Source organism: Hevea brasiliensis, chromosome 5 (genome assembly GCF_030052815.1).
Source record: "Hevea brasiliensis isolate MT/VB/25A 57/8 chromosome 5, ASM3005281v1, whole genome shotgun sequence".
NCBI lineage: Eukaryota > Viridiplantae > Streptophyta > Magnoliopsida > Malpighiales > Euphorbiaceae > Hevea > Hevea brasiliensis.
This window is the reverse complement of record NC_079497.1, coordinates 26,087,138-26,106,577: the sequence shown is the minus strand read 5'-3', so window position 1 is coordinate 26,106,577 and position 19,440 is coordinate 26,087,138. Positions and strand designations below refer to the sequence as shown.

At 34.7% G+C, this 19,440-nt stretch overlaps 1 protein-coding gene across 2 annotated transcripts; it reads left to right on the top strand.

Annotated features, from left to right (window-relative positions):
* Positions 1–2,295: 2,295 nt before the first annotated feature.
* LOC110672378 (sister chromatid cohesion protein PDS5 homolog A) lies at positions 2,296–18,842 on the top strand. 2 transcript variants are annotated; one of them, XM_021835470.2, is made up of 33 exons: positions 2,301–2,646; positions 5,183–5,386; positions 5,496–5,677; positions 6,743–6,869; positions 6,988–7,206; positions 7,542–7,758; positions 7,834–7,979; positions 8,104–8,249; positions 8,555–8,704; positions 8,841–8,889; positions 8,989–9,180; positions 10,026–10,208; positions 10,491–10,645; positions 10,725–10,851; positions 10,946–11,095; positions 11,185–11,244; positions 12,000–12,136; positions 12,269–12,386; positions 12,478–12,612; positions 12,741–12,937; positions 13,093–13,249; positions 13,412–13,558; positions 13,764–13,844; positions 13,954–14,565; positions 14,679–14,789; positions 15,946–16,025; positions 16,584–16,635; positions 16,710–16,796; positions 16,900–16,937; positions 17,158–17,220; positions 17,309–17,436; positions 17,832–18,250; positions 18,338–18,842. In XM_021835470.2, the coding sequence occupies exons 1-33, from the start codon at positions 2,554–2,556 to the stop codon at positions 18,386–18,388; spliced, it is 5,013 nt and encodes a 1,670-aa protein (XP_021691162.2). In that variant the 5' UTR covers positions 2,301–2,553; the 3' UTR covers positions 18,389–18,842. The 2 variants fall into 2 exon arrangements, 1 of the variants encoding a protein (XP_021691162.2); XR_009148899.1 differs by lacking the exons at positions 16,584–16,635; positions 17,309–17,436; positions 17,832–18,250; positions 18,338–18,842 and having other exon boundaries at positions 2,296–2,646.
* The last annotated feature ends 598 nt before the right edge of the window (positions 18,843–19,440 follow it).

The following is a 19,440-nucleotide window of genomic DNA, read 5'->3' as shown; positions in this document are numbered from 1 at the left end:
TATCACCCCAATTTAAATACTTAATCATAGGATCCTTTATATATAAATACCTTGTATCTCATTCAATAAAATATATAGAAAAATATTCACTTCATTAATGTGAATAAGGAAAAAAGTCTCATTGATAGATATTATTATATTGTTCTAAATCATTAATTTACACAGTGATAGATATTATTATAAAGGTAATAATATATAAAATATGAGTATATTATGGAAGTGGGTAACGCCTGTGGGCCCGATGAAATACCAATTGAAGTGTAGAAGTATTTAGGAGATATGGGAGTGGTATGGTTAACTAAATTATTTAATAAGATTCTAAACTCAAAAAAAATGCCTGATGAATGGAGGAAGAGTATTTTAGTACCTATTTTTAAAAATAAGGGAGACATACAGAGTTGCTCAAACTATAGGGGAATTAAACTCATGAGCCATACTATGAAGTTGTGGGAGAGAGTTGTGGAGCATCAACTACGTCATGATACTTCTATCTCTCTCAATCAATTTAGTTTCATGCCTTGTCGTTCAACTATGGAAGCGATCTTTCTCATTAGAAGCTTGATGGAGAAATATAGAGATGTGAAGAAAGATCTACACATGGTTTTTATTGATTTGGAGAAGGCTTATGATAGTATTTCAAGAGAGGTCTTATGGAATGTGTTAGAACAAAAGAGGGTATCTATTAGGTACATACAATATTGAAAGATATGTATGAAGGAGCAACTACTATTGTGCGCACAGTGAAAGGGAACACAAGAGATTTTCCGATCTCAATTAGATTACACCAAGGATCAGCCATAAGCCCTTACATTTTTACATTAGTTTTAGATGAACTGAAGAAACATATACAAAAGAGTATTCCTTGGTGCATGATGTTTGCGGATGATATTGTTCTGATAGATGAGACACGAGAAGGAGTCAATAGAAAGCTAGAACTTTGGAGAAGTACTCTAGAATCAAAGGGTTTTAAGTTAAGTAGAATGAAGACAGAATACATGCATTGCAAGTTCAGTGAAGGCCAAACTGATGATAGGGAAGGAGTTAGTTTGAATGGAGTGGTACTGTCTCAAAGTAATCACTTTAAATATCTAGGCTCAGTCCTTCAAGTAGATGGGGGATGTGAGGAGGATGTTAGTCATAGGATTAAAGCCGGATGGTTGAAGTGGAGACGTGCCACGGGAGTTTTACGTGATCGTAAGATTCCCAATAAATTGAAAGGAAAATTTTACCGTACAGCCATACGACCGGTTATGTTATATGGTAGTGAGTGTTGGGCACTGAAAGAGTCATATGCATCTAAGATAAGAGTTGCAGAGATGAGAATGTTAAGGTGGATGAGTGGACATAGTAGACTAGATAAAGTCCGTAATGAGAGTATTAGAGAAAAGTTAGGAGTGGTGCCAATTGAAGATAAGTTGAGAGAAGGGAGATTGAGGTTGTTTGGTCATGTGAAGCGTAGACATACAGAAGCTCTAGTTAGACAAGTAGAGCACATTAGGTTAGAGGATAGAAAGAAAAAAAGGGATAGACCTAAATTGACTTGGAGGAGAGTAGTACAACATGACCTAGAAGCATTACACATTTCTGAGGATTTAACCCAAAATCGTTCAGAGTAGAGAAAGCGAATTCATATAGCCGATCTCAAATTTTTGGGATAAAGGCTTAGTTGGGTTGAGTATGAGTATATTATGTATCTTAATAAAAAATCACAAATATAATATTATTATATTAAGTGAAATAAATATAATTATGAATGTATTATTTATTTATATTTTAGGAAATAATATAAATAAATCTTCAATATTGTCTCTTATTCTAAATATAATTTTGTGAAATTTAATTCAAATACATGTTTAAAATTTTAGCATACTAAATATGAAAATTTATTTATAAATAAATTTTATATAAAATTTATTTATAAATAAATTCATTAATTTGAATTCCAACATGTCAAACGGGGCTAACAAAAATATTGTCACGTTGTAATGATTCGCTTGTTCCTTTAATTTATGGTTAAAACCCTTCAATTTAGATTTGGCAGCACATTGCAATGGAAACAGTTACCCAAAATAGGGCAAAAGCATAAGCAAGATAAAATGGAGAGACACGGAGACAAAAAAGGTCAAAAAAAAAAAAAACTATTGTCTTGTGTAAATATTAAAAAAATAATTCTTTAAATATAAAATGTAAATATAGAAACTATTTTATTAATAAAATAAAATTTTAAAAATATTTCAAATCAAAGGAAAATCACACTATATAATAGCACATGGTGATATGAAAGTTAGGACAGAATTTAGCGTGATTTCACCCGCATTTGTTGTTCATTTAGCGTCGTAGCTCCAAATCCAAGCCCAGCCTCCATCTGTTCTATACGCAGACAATAAAAAATCCAAAATAAAAACAACCAAGAGAGAAAGTTGAAGAGAGACAAAACCCAGTTTCTTCGCTCTAGCCCTATCGATATAAGAGAAGAAGAAGGTAGGTTATCGATGAGAGAGCTGCTGCTGCTGGTGGTTCAAGAGTAAGCAGCAGGCGAAACGAGACGGTTTAATGGCCCTAAAGCATGAACAGCAACTCAAGGAGGTGGGATCGAAACTCGAGACACCTCCTTCTACCAAAGACGCTCTTATTAAGCTCTTAAAGGTACGCATTTTTTTCTGAATTGTTAAATAATTGGTTGAATTTTGTAAGCTTCTTGTGAATTTGGTGAGGAAGAGGAGGTATTGTTGTTGGTTTCTGCTTGTTTGCTGAGAAACTTTGGTGAGGAAGCGTAGAAAACTCAAATTTGGTTTCTTGTTTTTGTGTGTTATGTGTCTTTTGGTGCTAAGCTGAATTTGCGTTAACTAGAGTAACCCAAGTAGTTGCCTTAGGGTTTTTTTTTTTTTTTTTTTTAATCGTGAACTCTGAAAAGTGGGATTTCAATGCTTCAATTTGCTTTCATTTGGGGAAGAATGAATTGTTTGATTGAATTTGATTGAATTAGGGTTTATTACTGCACTGCTTCTTTCAAGGTTTGATTCTAAAAATGAGAAATAGAAAACTGAGCCAAGTGGATTTATGAATTACAATTGGGTTATGTTTACATTAAATAATAGAATCTGTAAGATTCAACATTTGATTTTACTTCTAATTTGTTAGGTTGAATTTCTTGAGCTTAAAAATTATGGCTTTGATGGAAGTATTGAGCATTTCTACTTGAATTGATACGGCTCTTGGATGGGGCTTCTGTGCCCTAGAAACAATTAGGAATCCATAAGTGACCACATTACGGTGCTTCTGACTTTAAGGATTCATTTCTGAATCGTGCCCTTGATCAAATTTATTAATTAATGTTTGGGATGTTTTGTAATATCTAGCAGTTAAAACTTTGGCTTATGAAGTGGAATTAACTATTAAGTTGTGCACCATGCCATAGTGCAACAGATAACAATGTTGTGGTTATATGTCATTGGTGCTGGATACCTGATTTGTAGCTTAGCCTATCTAGAACATGCTTTCTAGGTTTGGGTGGTCTTCATGGATTTCTTTTTTCCTTTGGGCTGAAGCTTAACTCAATGGTTTGTTTGTAAGAGCATATTTACCTTAGACATTTGAGGTAAAATCTATTGAATGGATTCCAAATTATAATTACAACTTCTTTCTTACCATCTTCTGTTGGTAAAATGGGAGTTGGGGAGGACTTGCTGCCATAGTGTTGAACTTAGGCAATCTTTTATAACATAAATCACTACTACTTGGGTAGTTTTTAGGTTGATAGGAGACAATATAGGGCTGTTAAATGCAGGGTTTGGTTTGATGGGGCTTGGGATGGTTTGCATGCATATATGGGCTTCAAAGTAGAGTTTTTGTACTTATCCATACTTGAATGATGGCTTTTTCATTTTGTGGTTGCAATATAATAATCATGAGATGAAACACAGAAGGGAGCTGTGATTGAACAATATTATGTTTCCTCTTTGCAATTATGAAATGTGATATTCTCAAATACATCATGGATAACTAGGTGTAGAATATAAGATTATTGTGTTTATCATGACGTTAAATTTCTCCCATGGCCGCTCAACTTAGCATGTAACTTTAGTGTGGTAATCTAATTTCAATGTGTTGTGCAAAAATCAACAATTTAAGATTTTGTGCAATAGTCGTTGAGGTCACATTCCAGTTAATTGTTGGAAATTTGATGCGGTAACCATCAAAAATCTACTCAAGTGAGAGAAAAGGGAAGAGAAAAAGCAACTGTATTATTGAGGGGCCCACTTTTGCATGTTTTTGAGTAAAATAGGTTTTATAGACTGCCATACTAGATTTCTGGCAAGCTTTTGATCAGAATGTGTCTCCAGTACCTTTATTTAAATTAAAACTATAAATTCAGTATTTTTCCTTAAACTAATTAAAATTTATCTACTGTGTTGAACTTAAGTGTTAAGGTGAGAGGCACGAGTGAGATTTACTTTAAAAGATGATGTAAGATTCATAATCATTGGTTTGAAGTCTGTTGGGTCCCAAAATTTTTTGTTTTTTAAACTGCATGTGAATGGTAGTTATCTAATTTATTATTCCTTACATTAAATTGTTTGCCATGCGATTTAACTGACATCCGCTGTTAAAATTAAGTCGGCTATCTAGAGTCCACTTCTAACCTTCCCTCTGTTCTTCTCTTTCAACTGGCTGATCTCACTGAAGCTGCATATGATTTAGATTTATTTTTATTTTTACCTTCTAAAACATAAAAGAGCCTATTAACTTACCAATTTAATGCACATTATTTTTTTTTTTAATTTATTTATGGCTTTGAAGTTGCTGGGACTGCAGTTGGGCTTCTTTGTGTTGCTCTTCCAATTATTGCTACAAAAATTTATCCTTTCACTCTTAGATTTTTATAGTATTATTATTTTTTTTGGTGGGGTCATCTAGGACCAATTTTCTTTTATCTTTGGGTAATTATCTGTTGAATAATGTTCTGTATTTCTTGAATAGTATGCCATATTGGGTTCTTGGTGCCAAGGCTGTTTTGTTGCGTTGTTCATTGTCGGTGGATTTAGAAAACACTACTTAGTGATAGTGACATTATGATGGACTAAGAAAATTGTACTTTATGATAGTTACATTAACTTTGATGCTCATGCTTGTATTTTTTCATTATTTGGTAATATTTCTGAATTATTTTATTTGCCTGCAGCAAGCTGCTGTATGTCTTTCCGAGACGGAACAATCGCCATCAGCTACTATGATGGAGTCTATGCAGCCTTTCTCTAATGCAATTGTGAAGCCAGAATTGCTGAAGCATCCAGATAGGGATGTTAAGCTTCTAGTTGCTACCTGTATTTGTGAAATAACCCGGATTACAGCTCCTGAAGCTCCTTACAGTGATGATGTCCTGAAGGTGCACATCTTGTATGAAGCTCAGCTGATAAATGCTATTTAGTTGACAACTTGATATATTTTAATATCACGCTAATAATTCCACCTGATGTGTCTATACCTCTCTGCAGGATATTTTTCACTTGATTGTTGGCACTTTTAGCGGTTTAAGAGATACTAGTGGTCCATCATTTGGAAGGAGAGTTGTTATTTTGGAGACTCTTGCCAAATATAGGTCATGTGTTGTGATGTTGGATCTAGAATGTGATGATCTGGTCTATCAAATGTTCAGTACATTTTTTACTGTTACCAGGTGTGTTTTGTTTCATAATTTATTTTCTGTTATGTGAGGGGTTAGTGTTGATAGGATGCTACTGTCCTTTCATGTTTGCACTCTTCTATCAACGTGCCAATATTATTGTTTCTATTGCTAAAATTCCAAAGCCAGGCACCTTAGGATTGCAAATGATCTCACTTTGGCATACTTAGCTTGATTTATTACGAAATAAGATTTAAATTTAAGTTTATTAAATGAGTTGAGGCAAACTGAGTGCAACATTTTTAAAATTTGGCTTTGTTATTGAATGAGCTGAAATCAAGTCAAGGGTATTCTTCATGGACTTCTATATAAATGAAATTATTTACAAATTTATTGAAAAAAATTATTTAAAAGAAATTAATATACATAACTTTATTGGTTCTTTTTAATATTAGTTTGTAGGACAAAATGCCTCCTTGAGGGATTGCACTGTAGGTTTATAAAAATAAATTTATTAGTTTCTTTTAATAAACAGTAAATAAGTACTTTTTTTTTTTGTATATCATAAATAAAAATGCATAAAACTTAACATCAAAATCAAATTATTAGTGAGCTGGCTCACAAGTCTGAATTAGTTGAATTTTACCTAACTAAAGGGTGCCATATTAATTAAATAAGCTTTAAAAGTGAACATGAGCTTTGCTTTTAACTTTGACAAAAAAGTGAGTGTTTACGTAGCGAGCCGAGCCCCCCTTAGTCTGTGAGCGGCTTGGCTCATTCGTATCTCTAATGCACCTTTGATTGCTGCTTTGTCTTTTCATCTATATACAATATTTTTTGTCATTGATGTAGTATCTTTATATCATTGCTCATTGTTTTTGGTTACAAGATCAATTAACATTTTGGACATATTGGCTGTGATGAAATAGTGTATCTGTCAACAAGGTTTATGTGTTAAAAACAAACAGGAAAATACATATTGGCTGTTGCCTCTCTCTCTCTCTCTCTCTCTCTCTCTTTAATTCCTTGTTCTCTGTTTGATTTCTAGTTGTTTCCCCATATTCTAGATTTCATTTACTGATTCAATAACTTTTGATCTGAAAATTTTCACTCACGCAGTGATGATCATCAAGAAAGTGTATTGACATCAATGCAAACAATAATGGTTGTGCTCATAGAAGAAAGTGAGGATGTTCGGGAGGATCTTTTGCTTGTCATTTTATCAGTATTAGGTCGAAATAGATCTGTAAGCAATTTACTGTGCCTTATGTTTAGTGGTAACTTATTATTTTCCTGCTATAATGTTTATATTTGTTGTATTATTGCTTCAGAAGGAGCTCATTTTATGAAACCTGTAATTCCAGGATGTTTCTTCAGCTGCAAGGAGACTTGCTATGAATGTGATAGAGCAGTGTGCTGGAAAACTCGAACCTGGAATAAAGCAGTTCCTTGTATCATCAATATCAGGAGATAATAGGTCGGAAAATAGTCAAATTGACTATCATGAAGTCATATATGACGTTTACTGTTGTGCTCCTGAGATCTTATCAGGAGTCATTCCTTACCTCACAGGAGAACTATTGGTAATTACAGAGTCAGTGGATTGCTTTTGTATATTTGATTTTGCTTTTGGCGTGTAATGATTTTGATTCTGAACTTCTCAAACATTGAATACAACCCAAAAAAGAAAAAAGCTTTCATTATGTCTTATGCAGTTATTATCTTATAATACTTTTTGAACATTGAAACATATACATATACATTCCAAATTTTACTTTATCATTTGCTGAGGTAAAATAACAGGATTTTCATACTTAATTTAAATTCATCTAGAGCTTACTATTATTTCTACTGTAGAAATTCATAACATTGAAATTTGATGAGTTGTTTCTCAGTTTACAAGTCTTCATATTTGCAGACTGATCAGCTTGACATTCGTTTAAAAGCAGTGGGGTTGATTGGAGATCTGTTTGCTGTGCCTGGCTTTGCTATCAGTGAAGCATTTCAACCAATCTTTTCAGAGTTTTTGAAAAGGTTGACTGATAGAGGAGTAGAGGTCCGAATGTCTGTCCTGGAACGTGTCAAAAAATGTCTGTTGTCAAACCCTTTGCGAGCTGAGGCTTCCCAAATAATCTGTAAGTATGTTGCTTGATTTTACAAAATCATATTTGTGATACTCATTTATTTGGATATGTTTAATTGTTTTCCAGCTGCTCTATGTGACCGACTATTGGATTATGATGAGTGTGTCCGAAAACAAGTTGTTGATGTGATCTGTGATGTGGCATGTCATGCCTTGAATTCCATTCCTGTCGAAACTATAAAATTGGTTGTGGAGCGTCTTCGAGACAAATCTGTATGTATGCCCTTTCCTTGAATTAAAGAATCTGTATGTGTGCTTTTTCCTTAAGAATGCTAAATTTTTAATTAGCTGCTACCTATCATTTATTATTTTCCAATTTATATCTTTTTCCTGCCAGCTGCTTGTTAAGAGATATACCATGGAGAGAATGGCTGAGATTTTCAGGGTTTATTGTGTGAAATCCTCTCATGGCTCAGTCGGTCCTGGGGAATTTGATTGGATTCCTGGGAAGATTATGAGATGTTTTTATGACAGAGATTTTAGGTAAGGCAATCTTGGTTATATATATAAGTCTTTCCCAATAATCCTTGATTGTCCTTCTGCCTTTTCATAAACATGTTGGTGGTTTGTTTATCATCTGTACCATTGAGACCCGGACCCCCTTTTTAATTTTCTAGTGGAGCTGCAGTTAATGTAGATGCTCCATTATGTGTATTCTGAATAACATCAATTTTTTGCTTCAACAAAGTGCTTGAGATGATTTAGAACCAACTACAATGTGGAAAGTGCTTTGCTTTTCCTTGGAGTATTGGTTAAATATCTTTCTAACGTGTTGATTGGTTCTGCAGATCAGATACAATTGAATCAGTTCTTTGTGGGTCCGTGTTCCCAACTGAGTTCTCAGTCAAAGATAGAGTTAAACTTTGGGTTAGAGTATTTTCTGTATTTGACAAAGTCGAGATGAAAGCTCTTGAGAAGATTTTGGAGCAGAAGCAAAGGTATGTTATAATTGCTTGGTTAACATCAGGCAACTGCACGTCTGCACCTGACATTTGATAGGCCTACCCTCTTTCAATTTTGTGTATTTTGATGGATTGTGCACTCATTTTCAGGGGATTTCCTCTTGGATTGCAGGTTACAACAAGAGATGCAGAGGTATCTATCTCTCAGGCAGATGCATCAGGTTTGCAAATTTTGGAGATCAAATTATCACTCAATTTGAAGCCAAAAGGTTGAGTTAAGAATATCAAAGTTACAATATTGTTTTCTTGTCTGAATACAGGATGGAGATGCTCCTGAATTCCAGAAAAAAGTTCTGTTTTGTTTTCGTATCATGTCTCGCTCATTTGCTGAGCCTGCTAAGGCTGAGGAAAATTTTCAGATACTTGATCAGTTGAAAGATGCCAATATCTGGAAGATTTTAACAAATCTTCTTGATGCTAACACTGGTTTCCAGCAAGCTTGTACTGGTCGGGTAAGCAATAAAATTATGATGGGTGCAAGTAGGTTGACTGTGAACCAATAGGAGTGAAGATGCTTTGGGTGTTGGATTTGGGGGCATTACATTTTTAGGGTGTGGGTGTGAACATTTGACTGGATTGATGTTTTGACCAAAGAAATGACAGGTGAGGGTGGGTCTTTCATAGAATGCAAAGCCATTAATTTGACGGTCTGTATTTTTGCAAGTTTTACTGATAACAGCATGACCCTTTTGGCTCATTTAACGGATCTTCCCACGATCACTACTGCCATGATTGTTGCCAATGACAGTTCCACACCATCTTTTGTGATTTAGTATAACCATGATGTGCTATTATCAGAGTGCTTCCCCCTACAAATACAATACATGCGTAGCTAGCAACCCGTGTTAATACAGAGGCACCATCTTTTGTCACTGTCATTGCATTACTATTGTTTGTTAGAACCATCAATGTCAGATCAAATGATTGCCTTTAGCAACTTGTTATTGCTTCAGACAGTTCCACTGCAACTAGGCAGTTTTTCAAATTTCTCCAACAAGACAATCTGTCACTAATATGATTATATTTTAATTTTTTTTTACCACAAATGGAAATTGTTTTTTCCTGAAATTTTTGAAATTGGCAAGAATTGGACCCAATATCTGCCTCTTTAGGATGCCATTGTTGCAATAGTACTTCATTAGCTTTTAATTATTAATTCAAACAACTCGATGTTAACTGAAAATGTGATAATTCTTGACACTGACTGAATTGGTGACTTATTTCAATAATTAATAGGTTGATGGTGAAACTACATGTCGCAATTTATTTTCATCGAGTGAAATCCTTTTTTCTGCAGGAGGATCTGCTTAAAATACTTGGTGAGAAACACCGGCTTTATGATTTTCTGAGCAATCTCTCTGTTAAGAGTTCTTATTTACTTTTTAACAAAGAGCATGTGAAAGAATTTCTGTTGGAGGCATCCACGCATAAGTCTGCTGGAAATACACAATTTATTCAGTCGTGCATGGATATACTGGTGGTAAGAGCATGCATCTATGATGAAATTATTCATCAATAACTATACCTTGTGTGCTTGCATGAGATACTTGCCTGGTCTTTTGTGGTCTCTATGAAGGTTTATTGTATAGTTGCATTGCTTGAGTTGGTAACTTTTTAGTGTATTGCTGTATATATGTTCTTTTCTTTTGTGTTCTTATCTTTATTTTTGAAGCTCTATCATGGGCTTGCTTCACCAAAGTCTTCTATTATATGGTAGTATTATCTGAGTCTTCTTCTTCTTTTTTTAATTTCGAATTGTCAGCTTCTTGCACGCTTCAGTCCAATGCTGCTTGTTGGGGCTGAAGAAGAATTAGTAAATTTTCTGAAAGATGATAATGAGATAATAAAAGAAGGTGCTTTGCACATTTTGGCAAAAGCTGGGGGTACCATTCGAGAACAGCTTGCAGTGTCATCGAGGTGCGGCTCTTCATTATTTGACAATTTATAGCCAATACCTTTTATATATGCTCATACTCTTCTTATGGTTAACCTATAGTTCAATTGACCTTATATTGGAGAGGCTCTGCTTAGAAGGTAGTCGAAAACAGGCCAAGTATGCTGTGCATGCTCTAGCAGCAATAACAAAGGATGATGGGCTCAAGTCCCTTTCTGTTCTATATAAGGTTATTTTTGTCCTTGTATTTTTCCTATGCATCATCATCTTGGATATATTGAATTGTGGCAATGCTGATATTCATATTCTTACTCAATTTGAAGAGACTTGTGGACATGCTAGAGGAGAAGAGACATTTACCTGCAGTACTACAGTCTTTGGGATGCATAGCAGAGACTGCAATGCCAGTTTTTGAGACCAGGGAGAGTGAAATTGAAGAATTCATAAAAAGCAAGATTCTCAAATGTAGCAGTGTATGCATTCAAAGATCCTTTCGACCTGTGCAACCACTTTCCATTTATGATAACTAGTTTTAATATAATAGTGTGCTTCATTGTTGCAGAAAGCAGAAGACAATACAAAAGCAAGCTGGGATGACAGAAGTGAGCTTTGTTTGTTGAAGGTTGGTTAGTAATGGGAAGTTGTTTGTTTCTTCTTAATCTTTTCAAAATAGGATATGGAATTGATATCAATTTTTGCTTGGTACTATATTCCTGGATTTGTTGTGCACTCCATCTGTTAGAGGGTAAGGCAGGTGATGTGAAGTTGTGAACACTTAACCTTGTTTGGGAAAGGAATGAAATGGGAGAATAAAGTGATGTTAACACTTAGTTTGTGAATGGAATGGGAAAAGGATGAGAATATTATTTGAGGTTTTCCCATTGCTTTTATGTCAGAATTTTAAAAATCCTTATCCACCTATTTGGCAAGGGAGGTAAAGTAAGTTTGGCTTTAGTGAAACATTTTATTTTATTTAATCAATTTCTGCCTTCCTTTTTCTTTGAGAACCCAAGATTCCCTTTTTCTCATAAACTCATATTTCTTAACTTTTTCTTTGAAGGGAGGAGAGGGTTGTGGGGGGGAGGGGGGGGTATTTTTGTCATTTACTTTTTTAGCATTTTACATCCCTTTTCTTCACCTTTTAATCAAACAAGGTGAGGGTAAATTACCTTTATTTCCTATCTCTCCTGTTATGAGAATAATCCAAACAAGAGGAGGGTAAACACTTCACTTTTCTTCTCCTGCTCATCTTTGTATGACCATCCCTCCATTTCTCTTCGTACTTCCCAAACAAAAGGTTGCTTTATTTATAGTTTTATTGATATACTAATTTGATGATCCTTTCTATGTCGGGTTACACCTATGATTTGCTTGCAGATTTATGGGATCAAGACACTGGTCAAGAGCTACTTGCCTGTTAAAGATGTGCAACTTCGTCCTGGCATTGATTGCCTTTTGGAGATCCTGAGAAATGTGCTTATGTTTGGAGAAGTATCAAAGGATATAGAATCAAGGTCCTGCATTCATAGTTTTCTTTATGGTTTATATATAAATTGCTATTCTTGTAGTTGCAGGTCGTTTTGTGGTTTCTGTATTATTCTTCTATGAGGTTTTCCAGTTCATGTACAAGTTTGTCTTACGTACAGTTCAATTGATAAGGCCCATTTGAGGCTTGCTTCTGCTAAGGCTGTTCTTCGTTTGTCAAAGCACTGGGATCACAAGATATCTGTTGATGTCTTCCACCTAATTTTAAGGATACCAGAGGTGAAGTCTTTAGAAATTCTTCTAACATCATCTATGCATTTTTTAGATCAATTGGAAATCTTCCCCTTCTGTTTTCGTTTGGGTCTTGTAGATCACCTTCCCTCAAGTTAGGAAACTATTCCTGAGCAAAGTTCATCAGTATATAAAGGACCGGCTTCTGGATGTGAAGTATGCTTGTGCGTTCTTATTTAATATAACTGGGTTAAAGCCCCTTGATTTTGAAGAGGTATCTATATTAGAACTAATTGGTTCAAAGTCATTATCAATGACCAAGTCAAGTGTATATTGTGCTTGCTTTGAAGCTAAAACTTCTGATGTTTTCTTGGCTGTATTTGTACTTGTTTGCAATGGCAGGAAAAGCAAAATCTTGCTGATATTATTCAAATGCATTACCAAGCAAAGGCCCGGCAACTCTCTGTACAAAGTGATGCAAATACATCAGCAGCATATCCTGAATATATTTTACCATATTTGGTCCATGCTCTTGCTCATCATTCATGTCCTGACATAGATGAATGCAAGGATGTTAAATCCTATGAGCCAATATACTGGTATATCAAATTTCACCTTCTATTGTTTATTGTATATGTTTTCTAGACATTATTTCTTATGATGTAGTTTTATAAGTTTAAACCAATAAAATTGTATTGATGAGAAAATGGGAACTAGCATAGAGATAACACTGATTCTATTCTGTATGTTTTAGGCAATTGCACTTGATTCTTTCTATTTTGGTGCACAAAGACGAGGATGCAAAGTCAGAATCTAGCACCAACAGAGAGAAAGAGAATATATCTGCAGTAGTTTCTATCTTCGAAAGTATCAAGTCTTCAGAGGATACAGTTGATGCAGGAAAATCTAAGGTTGTTGACAATATGCCAAGTTTGTTTTCATTGCTAAATTTACAATTTTACACAATTATGAAAAGCTGAAGAAAACACACAAAAAACATGAAAAACAATCAACGCGAAGTTCAATGAAATGCAGACCATCAATCTTATCTGTGTAATCATTGACATTTGCAGAATTCACATGCTATCTCTGAACTTGGGCTGTCAATCACCAAGCGCTTAGCTCAGAAGGAGGATGATATACAAATGTTGGCTTCATCAGTTTCCCTGCCTCCAAAGCTTTACAAACCACGTGAGAAGAAGGAAGGGGATGATTCTATGGTATATTATCTCCAACTTAAAATCATCTTCATGGTTCTATTAACACTATTGAGCATTTGGAGAAGTTGCTGATTCTCTTCTATGGACTTGGCTAGATTGGTTAATTTTGTTACGCCACTGTCATTTTATTTCCACCTCATTCACTTGTTGCATATGTATGTAAAAAATATTATTTGTGTTGATGTCTTTGCATATTTTTTGTTAGGCAAGTGAAGGAAAAACATGGTTGGCTGATGAGAATGTCTTGATGCAATTTGAATCACTTAAGTTGGAAGCGGATGGAAAAGTACGCTTTACTCCTTGAGGATGCTTTTTGGCTATGCACTAATATTTTGTGACATGTTGTGCCACTTGTGTTTTTCACTAACTTATTGTGCTCCCATTAATCACATCAGATTAATTCAGATATTGCTGAAGATGAGGTTCTAAAAGACAGTGAAAAAGAAGCAAATGAGGTGCCCCTTGGCAAAATGATAAAACAGTTAAAATTGCAGGGCACTAAGGGTGGCAAGCTTAAAAAGAACAAGCCTTCATCAGCTAAAACAAAAAATGCTGAAAGTGATGTTGATATCTTGAAGATGGTCAAGGAAATAAATTTGGATAATATGGGGCTATCTACTAAGTTTGAATCAAGCAATGGTCACAAACATTTTCCAAGTGAGAAAATAAAGTCAGAACCGGAGCATCAGAAAGCTAAAAAAACAAAGGCTACTGATGTAGCATCTGTTACAGTACCTAAGCGACGGAGATCATCATCTTCTCATAGCGCAAGACTGTCCTCAAGCAGTTTAATTTCTCTACTAAGTGCTTCAGGGGATGATTCAAGCCCTGATTCAAAAGGCAAGAAGTCTATCCCAAAACTTTCGGTTGAAAGCACCGAGTCTGATTTGTTGGTTTCATGCATGAGAAAGAGTATAAGCTTCACATCAAAACATAAAAGCAAAAGCTCTGATTTGGGTCACAATAGCAAAGAAAATGAAGTTGAAGAAGATGGTGATAATCTGAAGGTAAGCTTTTTTATTGGTTTTATTTATTTTTTTTTATAGAAGCAGTAACTGCTTAATAACCTTGGCGTTGTTGATTTTGTGGGTATTTCACCTCTTTATTACTTCTGTTATAGAAATCTGTTGTGTTAGGGGACGCTGACAAGATCAATGCGAGTAATAATTTTAAGTCTTTGACTGGAAGCTTGAAGAAGAGAAAAAGAAGAAGCATTGCAGGCTTGGCAAAGGTTAACACCTCAGCGTGCTCATTGTTTTACTTTCTCATTTGTACATGCATTACTCCTTTAACTAGATTCAATTGTGTTTCATAGCTACTGCACAACTTAGTAATGTGATGCCATCTTTGAGTGAGCAATTTACATATGCCTTTTGTTATGTGTTTCTTGTTATTTGTTTTTCTCTAGTACTAAGCATTCATAGTTCTCTGTTTATTTTCCTGATAAAAGCAGTTTGGGTTTTGGACTCCTTTTTGTTAGCCCAGAATTATTTTAATTTGCTGCAAAATTTGTGCAAATGTTGCTGGCAAAATTTCATTTTTCCTTTCCATAAAAACAATGCCATTGACCATATTGATTTTATTGCCATCTTGTTTTTTGTGTACATTTCTTTTAAATTTTTGTCTAGTTTCAAATTATGATATTTCTCAAAGATATGACAGTTTCTTTCCTTGTCAAGAGCAGTTGGTCTTTTTTCTTTGTTGTTACTTCTTTTTGGTGAACTTGCTTGAGGCTGAAAGTTTGGATAGCAATGACTCCCCTTCCTTCTACATGTGCAGAGGTGGAAATTTTTTAACATGACCTGCAAATGTGGCTAAAATCCCAATTCCAAGCTTGCACTAAACCCAAAATATATATATATATATATATTTTCAACTTACAAAAATTCCAAAATTTTCAAAAGCTACAAAAGCAAACATTCCACAATTTGAAATTTTGCTCAAAAAAAAAAATTATAGTACAAAAACCCAGAAGTTTACAAAATAACCTTAAAACTCAAGTTACCATATATGAATTCCCAAGAATTGGACAGCCTATTTAAGACCCGTCTAAGCTTGAACTGATTTGATTGTCACCTCTTGGTAGTTGAGTTCCATAACTGTTTTAAACATAATGGAAGGTGCCAAGCTGGTATACTTTTTCTCTGGTGTAACTTTAGGGTGTAAATATATATATCCTGTTGTAATTTAATTTAATGATTTTAATCACAAGCATGGTTATTACAATTAATTTTTACCAGTAATATTTCAGAACGTTAATATTTCAGAATGTGTGAAGTGTTTTCCTTTTAAATTTATATATTTGTCAGGTTTTTTTGTTGCTTATAGTACTCTAGATGGTTGCCCTTCTAACATATGATTATGCCCTTCTTTATTTTCTTTTCCAGTGCACAACAAAGAAAAGTGGAGTTGATATTGAAGAACTAATTGGTTACAGAATAAAGGTTTGGTGGCCCATGGATAAGCAGTGAGTGTTCTCTTTATCTTTCTCTGTCTCCCCTCCTCCTCCTTTATTTTATTTATTTATTAGTGGGATTTTTTTTTTCCTTCTTGGGGGGTAGGGGCTTCAAGACTCTCTTCATTCATTGAATGCCATAACATTGTTGAAAGCAATGTTTCTGGGTTTTCTTCTGTGCATTTGTTTGATTTGGTTATGCAGTTAGGTTCACGTGCCTGTCTTAATTTTTTATCTCTGCTAGTGTGCTTATCAAACCAAACCAACCATCTATACCAACTCTTTATGTGAATGACTCACGAGCTCTGCTGCTTTTTAATTTTTATTATTTGATTACACTATTACAACGTGCTCAACTCTGCTAATACTTTTCTGGGTATTTATTTAAAAGATGATACATGACTCTAGAAAGTATTGGGTAGTGATGTGAGCTTGGGTGGACATTGAGATCAAGAGCTGTAGAGTTGGATTTTGTGATTACAGAGGCTTTCCTTTTATTCCAAGGAAATTTAAAATGTTCATATCTAGTACTTGGAACAATGTCCTTATGCTATTTACTTTAATCAACAGGTTTTATGAAGGCACTGTTAAGTCATATGACCCTATAAAAAGGAAACATGTGGTATGCTTTTTCTTGTGTCCTCTCTCTCCCTCTAAGCTTAATTTATTTTTCTCTCATTATGCAACTTTGTGCAGATATTGTATGATGATGGAGATATAGAAGTACTCCGTTTAGAAAAAGAGCGTTGGGAGCTTGCTGACAATGGTCGCAAATCTATGAAGGTTTTGCTATCTTCTTTCTTCTGTAATTTTTCCTTGAAATAAAACAATTGAATGTTTCCAAGGCAACTAGCAGTGACTTTTTTTTTTCTCTGCACCATTTCAGAAGTCAAACTCATTGAAGCATCCTCGCTCAACTAAAGTGTAAGTATTGACTTCTAGTGAAGAATTCAGAAAATCATTCTGAAATTGGAAAATTGTCATAAAATCGGTAGCCATGTCTGACTGACTGACTATAAATTTGTTATGTTGCTATGTTTCATGGCATTATGTCTTTATGTCATTTCTTTTGAATGAAAACTTGATATTTCTCGGAGAATGCCTTCTCATGCCCTTGCCAAAAATTTTTATTATTGTTCTACAGATCACCTGCAAAGAAAAGTAGAAGTCCGGGTAACATACATCAGAACAAGAAATCAGAAAAGATGTAAGTAGAAATTTTTCATCATTTATGAAGTCTATTGCTTGTACTTTTATTTCTCCAATAACATTATTATTATTTTTTTTTTTGCTAGTGTTAAAGGAAAAAGAACTCCTAAGAAAAACTCAAAGCGCATACATAAAGAACCTGAGGACAAAGATGATTCTGATGCATCAAATCCTGAACCTACTGAGGAATCTAAAGGGGATGAGCCAAAACAAGGTGAACTACCCTTTTAACTTTCCAGCTAATGTCAAATGATAAACAAGTGTTGGTTTGCAAAGTCAATATTTTGGGAAATTGTAAATCAATCATGCATGTTTATTTCTTACAAAAGATATATGCAGAAACTCTTATGAGTTGATATAGAGATTATTTATATTTGTAATTTGGGGAGATTATATCATTTAAATTCCGCTTCTGATCTCTCTTTCTCTCTCTCTCTCTCTCTCTTTTCCAATAATTTTTGCTTCAAAATTTAGTTTGAGATAGTGACCCTTTTTTTTTTTGGGTCACAAGTTCTATTTGTACACTATTTACGCATAAACTTGCAGATGCATTCTATGGAGAAATTTGTTTCTATGATGGTGGTTCATAATGATATTGTTCTTTTCTAGGTGGTTCTAATGGGGAACATGATGGAAGGGTCACAGAGCACCTGACAGATGATAAATCTGACAAGGAAGTGACATCAGTTTCCGGAGGAAAACACTTGTGGGATACACTGGAGAACCATAATCAATCAGAGGTATCTGATGGAGAAGCGAAATCCAATTTTGAAGGTAAAGATTTTGCAGATACCAAAAGTATACCTGAAGATGCTCAAAAGGATGATGCAGAAGAGGACACCCATTCAGAAGAATGGGACGTTGAATTGAGTGAAGACATACAAGAGGAAGCTAACAAGGATGGATCAGACTCTGAAGGGAATCAAGATGAAGACATTGTTGGGAGTACAAATAGAAATCCAAAGAAACCGCGTATAGAATCAAGTCCTGATGCGGAGGATGCTAACATATCTGATGATGAGCCTCTTGTACTTACCTTTTGCCTTGCATTTAGTTTATGCATTATGACTTGATCCATGCTAAAATATATTTAACTTTCATTCTATCAAATGCAGAGCAAATGGAAGCATAAAGTACGAAAATCAGGATCAAGGCAAGCAAGGTAAGCAGTTGAGCTTGAAAACTGTCTTCTTGTCTGGAGGAAGAAGACACTAAGCTGTGGTTCTTTCTTAGATTCTATGCATTTTGTTTAGGCAGTGTAGTTGGCAGAAGGTGAAGGAAGATGAAAGCTATTTAATGTTGTAAACAGCAACACAGTAATAAATTTGGCTAGTGGTTGGAACTGATCACATATGAATGTAAAGTTTAGGCACTTATGCTTACGTAGGTATGTTAATCTCAATGTCCTGTAATTGTACTTGGACTAGTGGTAGAAGAAAAGATTGATGAAAATGGGTAATGGGGTGTAGTGTAGCCCATCTTTCTAACCACAAGGATTCATAGATAGGTCACTTTGTACAGTTTGTAGTTGGGGATACTGTTGTATGTTGGCATATTCATGTTTTATTTTTGACACCCATCAAAATGATAAAGTTGACTTCCTAGTTTGTTTTACTTCAATTACTATTCTTCCTCTTATTTTTGTGTTTGAATGGAATTCGTATTCTTCCTGCCCTTTCTTCTTCTTTACTGAATTTATCCCTCCCTGAAGACTACTGTCTAAGATTATCAGGTTGAGTAGGGCAAGGTTTAAGATCTTGTCAAAGTCGAGTGCTGGTTTCATTGCTCATGAATTATTTACTTGAACTATATGAAAGTTTCATATATATGTGTGTGTGTGCGTGCGTGCATGCGGGCTGTTTGAACAAATCCAATCTTGGGTTCATTTTTTAACTGAATAACGTGGTCGGTTAGATCCACGATTCATGCATAATTATAGTTCAAAATTAATGTGGTTGGTGCATTTATGGATGTTATTCTCAAATGAAAGTTAACCCATAAATTTCGATTTTCCATCTGAAACGTAACTATCTTGCTTGGTGGATGAATGTCCCGTCAACTTCGTCAACCTGCAATCTCCACTCAATGAGCTTGTCGCTATCCTGCTGTGTTGTTGCACCTTTTTCAGTCAAGGGTAATGCCCCCGTATCATTAGCAGAAAAAAATGCTTTACTACTACTTTGGGTCCAAAAGTAATAATAAAAAAAGGATAACTGTA

What these genes read in the sequence shown, in the direction of transcription:
- LOC110672378 (XM_021835470.2), top strand. Translation starts at nt 2,554, where the DNA reads ATGGCCCTAAAGCATGAACAGCAACTCAAGGAGGTGGGATCGAAACTC. An exon ending in AGGAAGGGGATGATTCTATG is followed by an intron (nt 13,559 to 13,763) that starts GTATATTATCTC and finishes ATTTTTTGTTAG; the next exon opens with GCAAGTGAAGGAAAAACATG. An exon ending in TATCTGATGATGAGCCTCTT is followed by an intron (nt 18,251 to 18,337) that starts GTACTTACCTTT and finishes TATCAAATGCAG; the next exon opens with AGCAAATGGAAGCATAAAGT.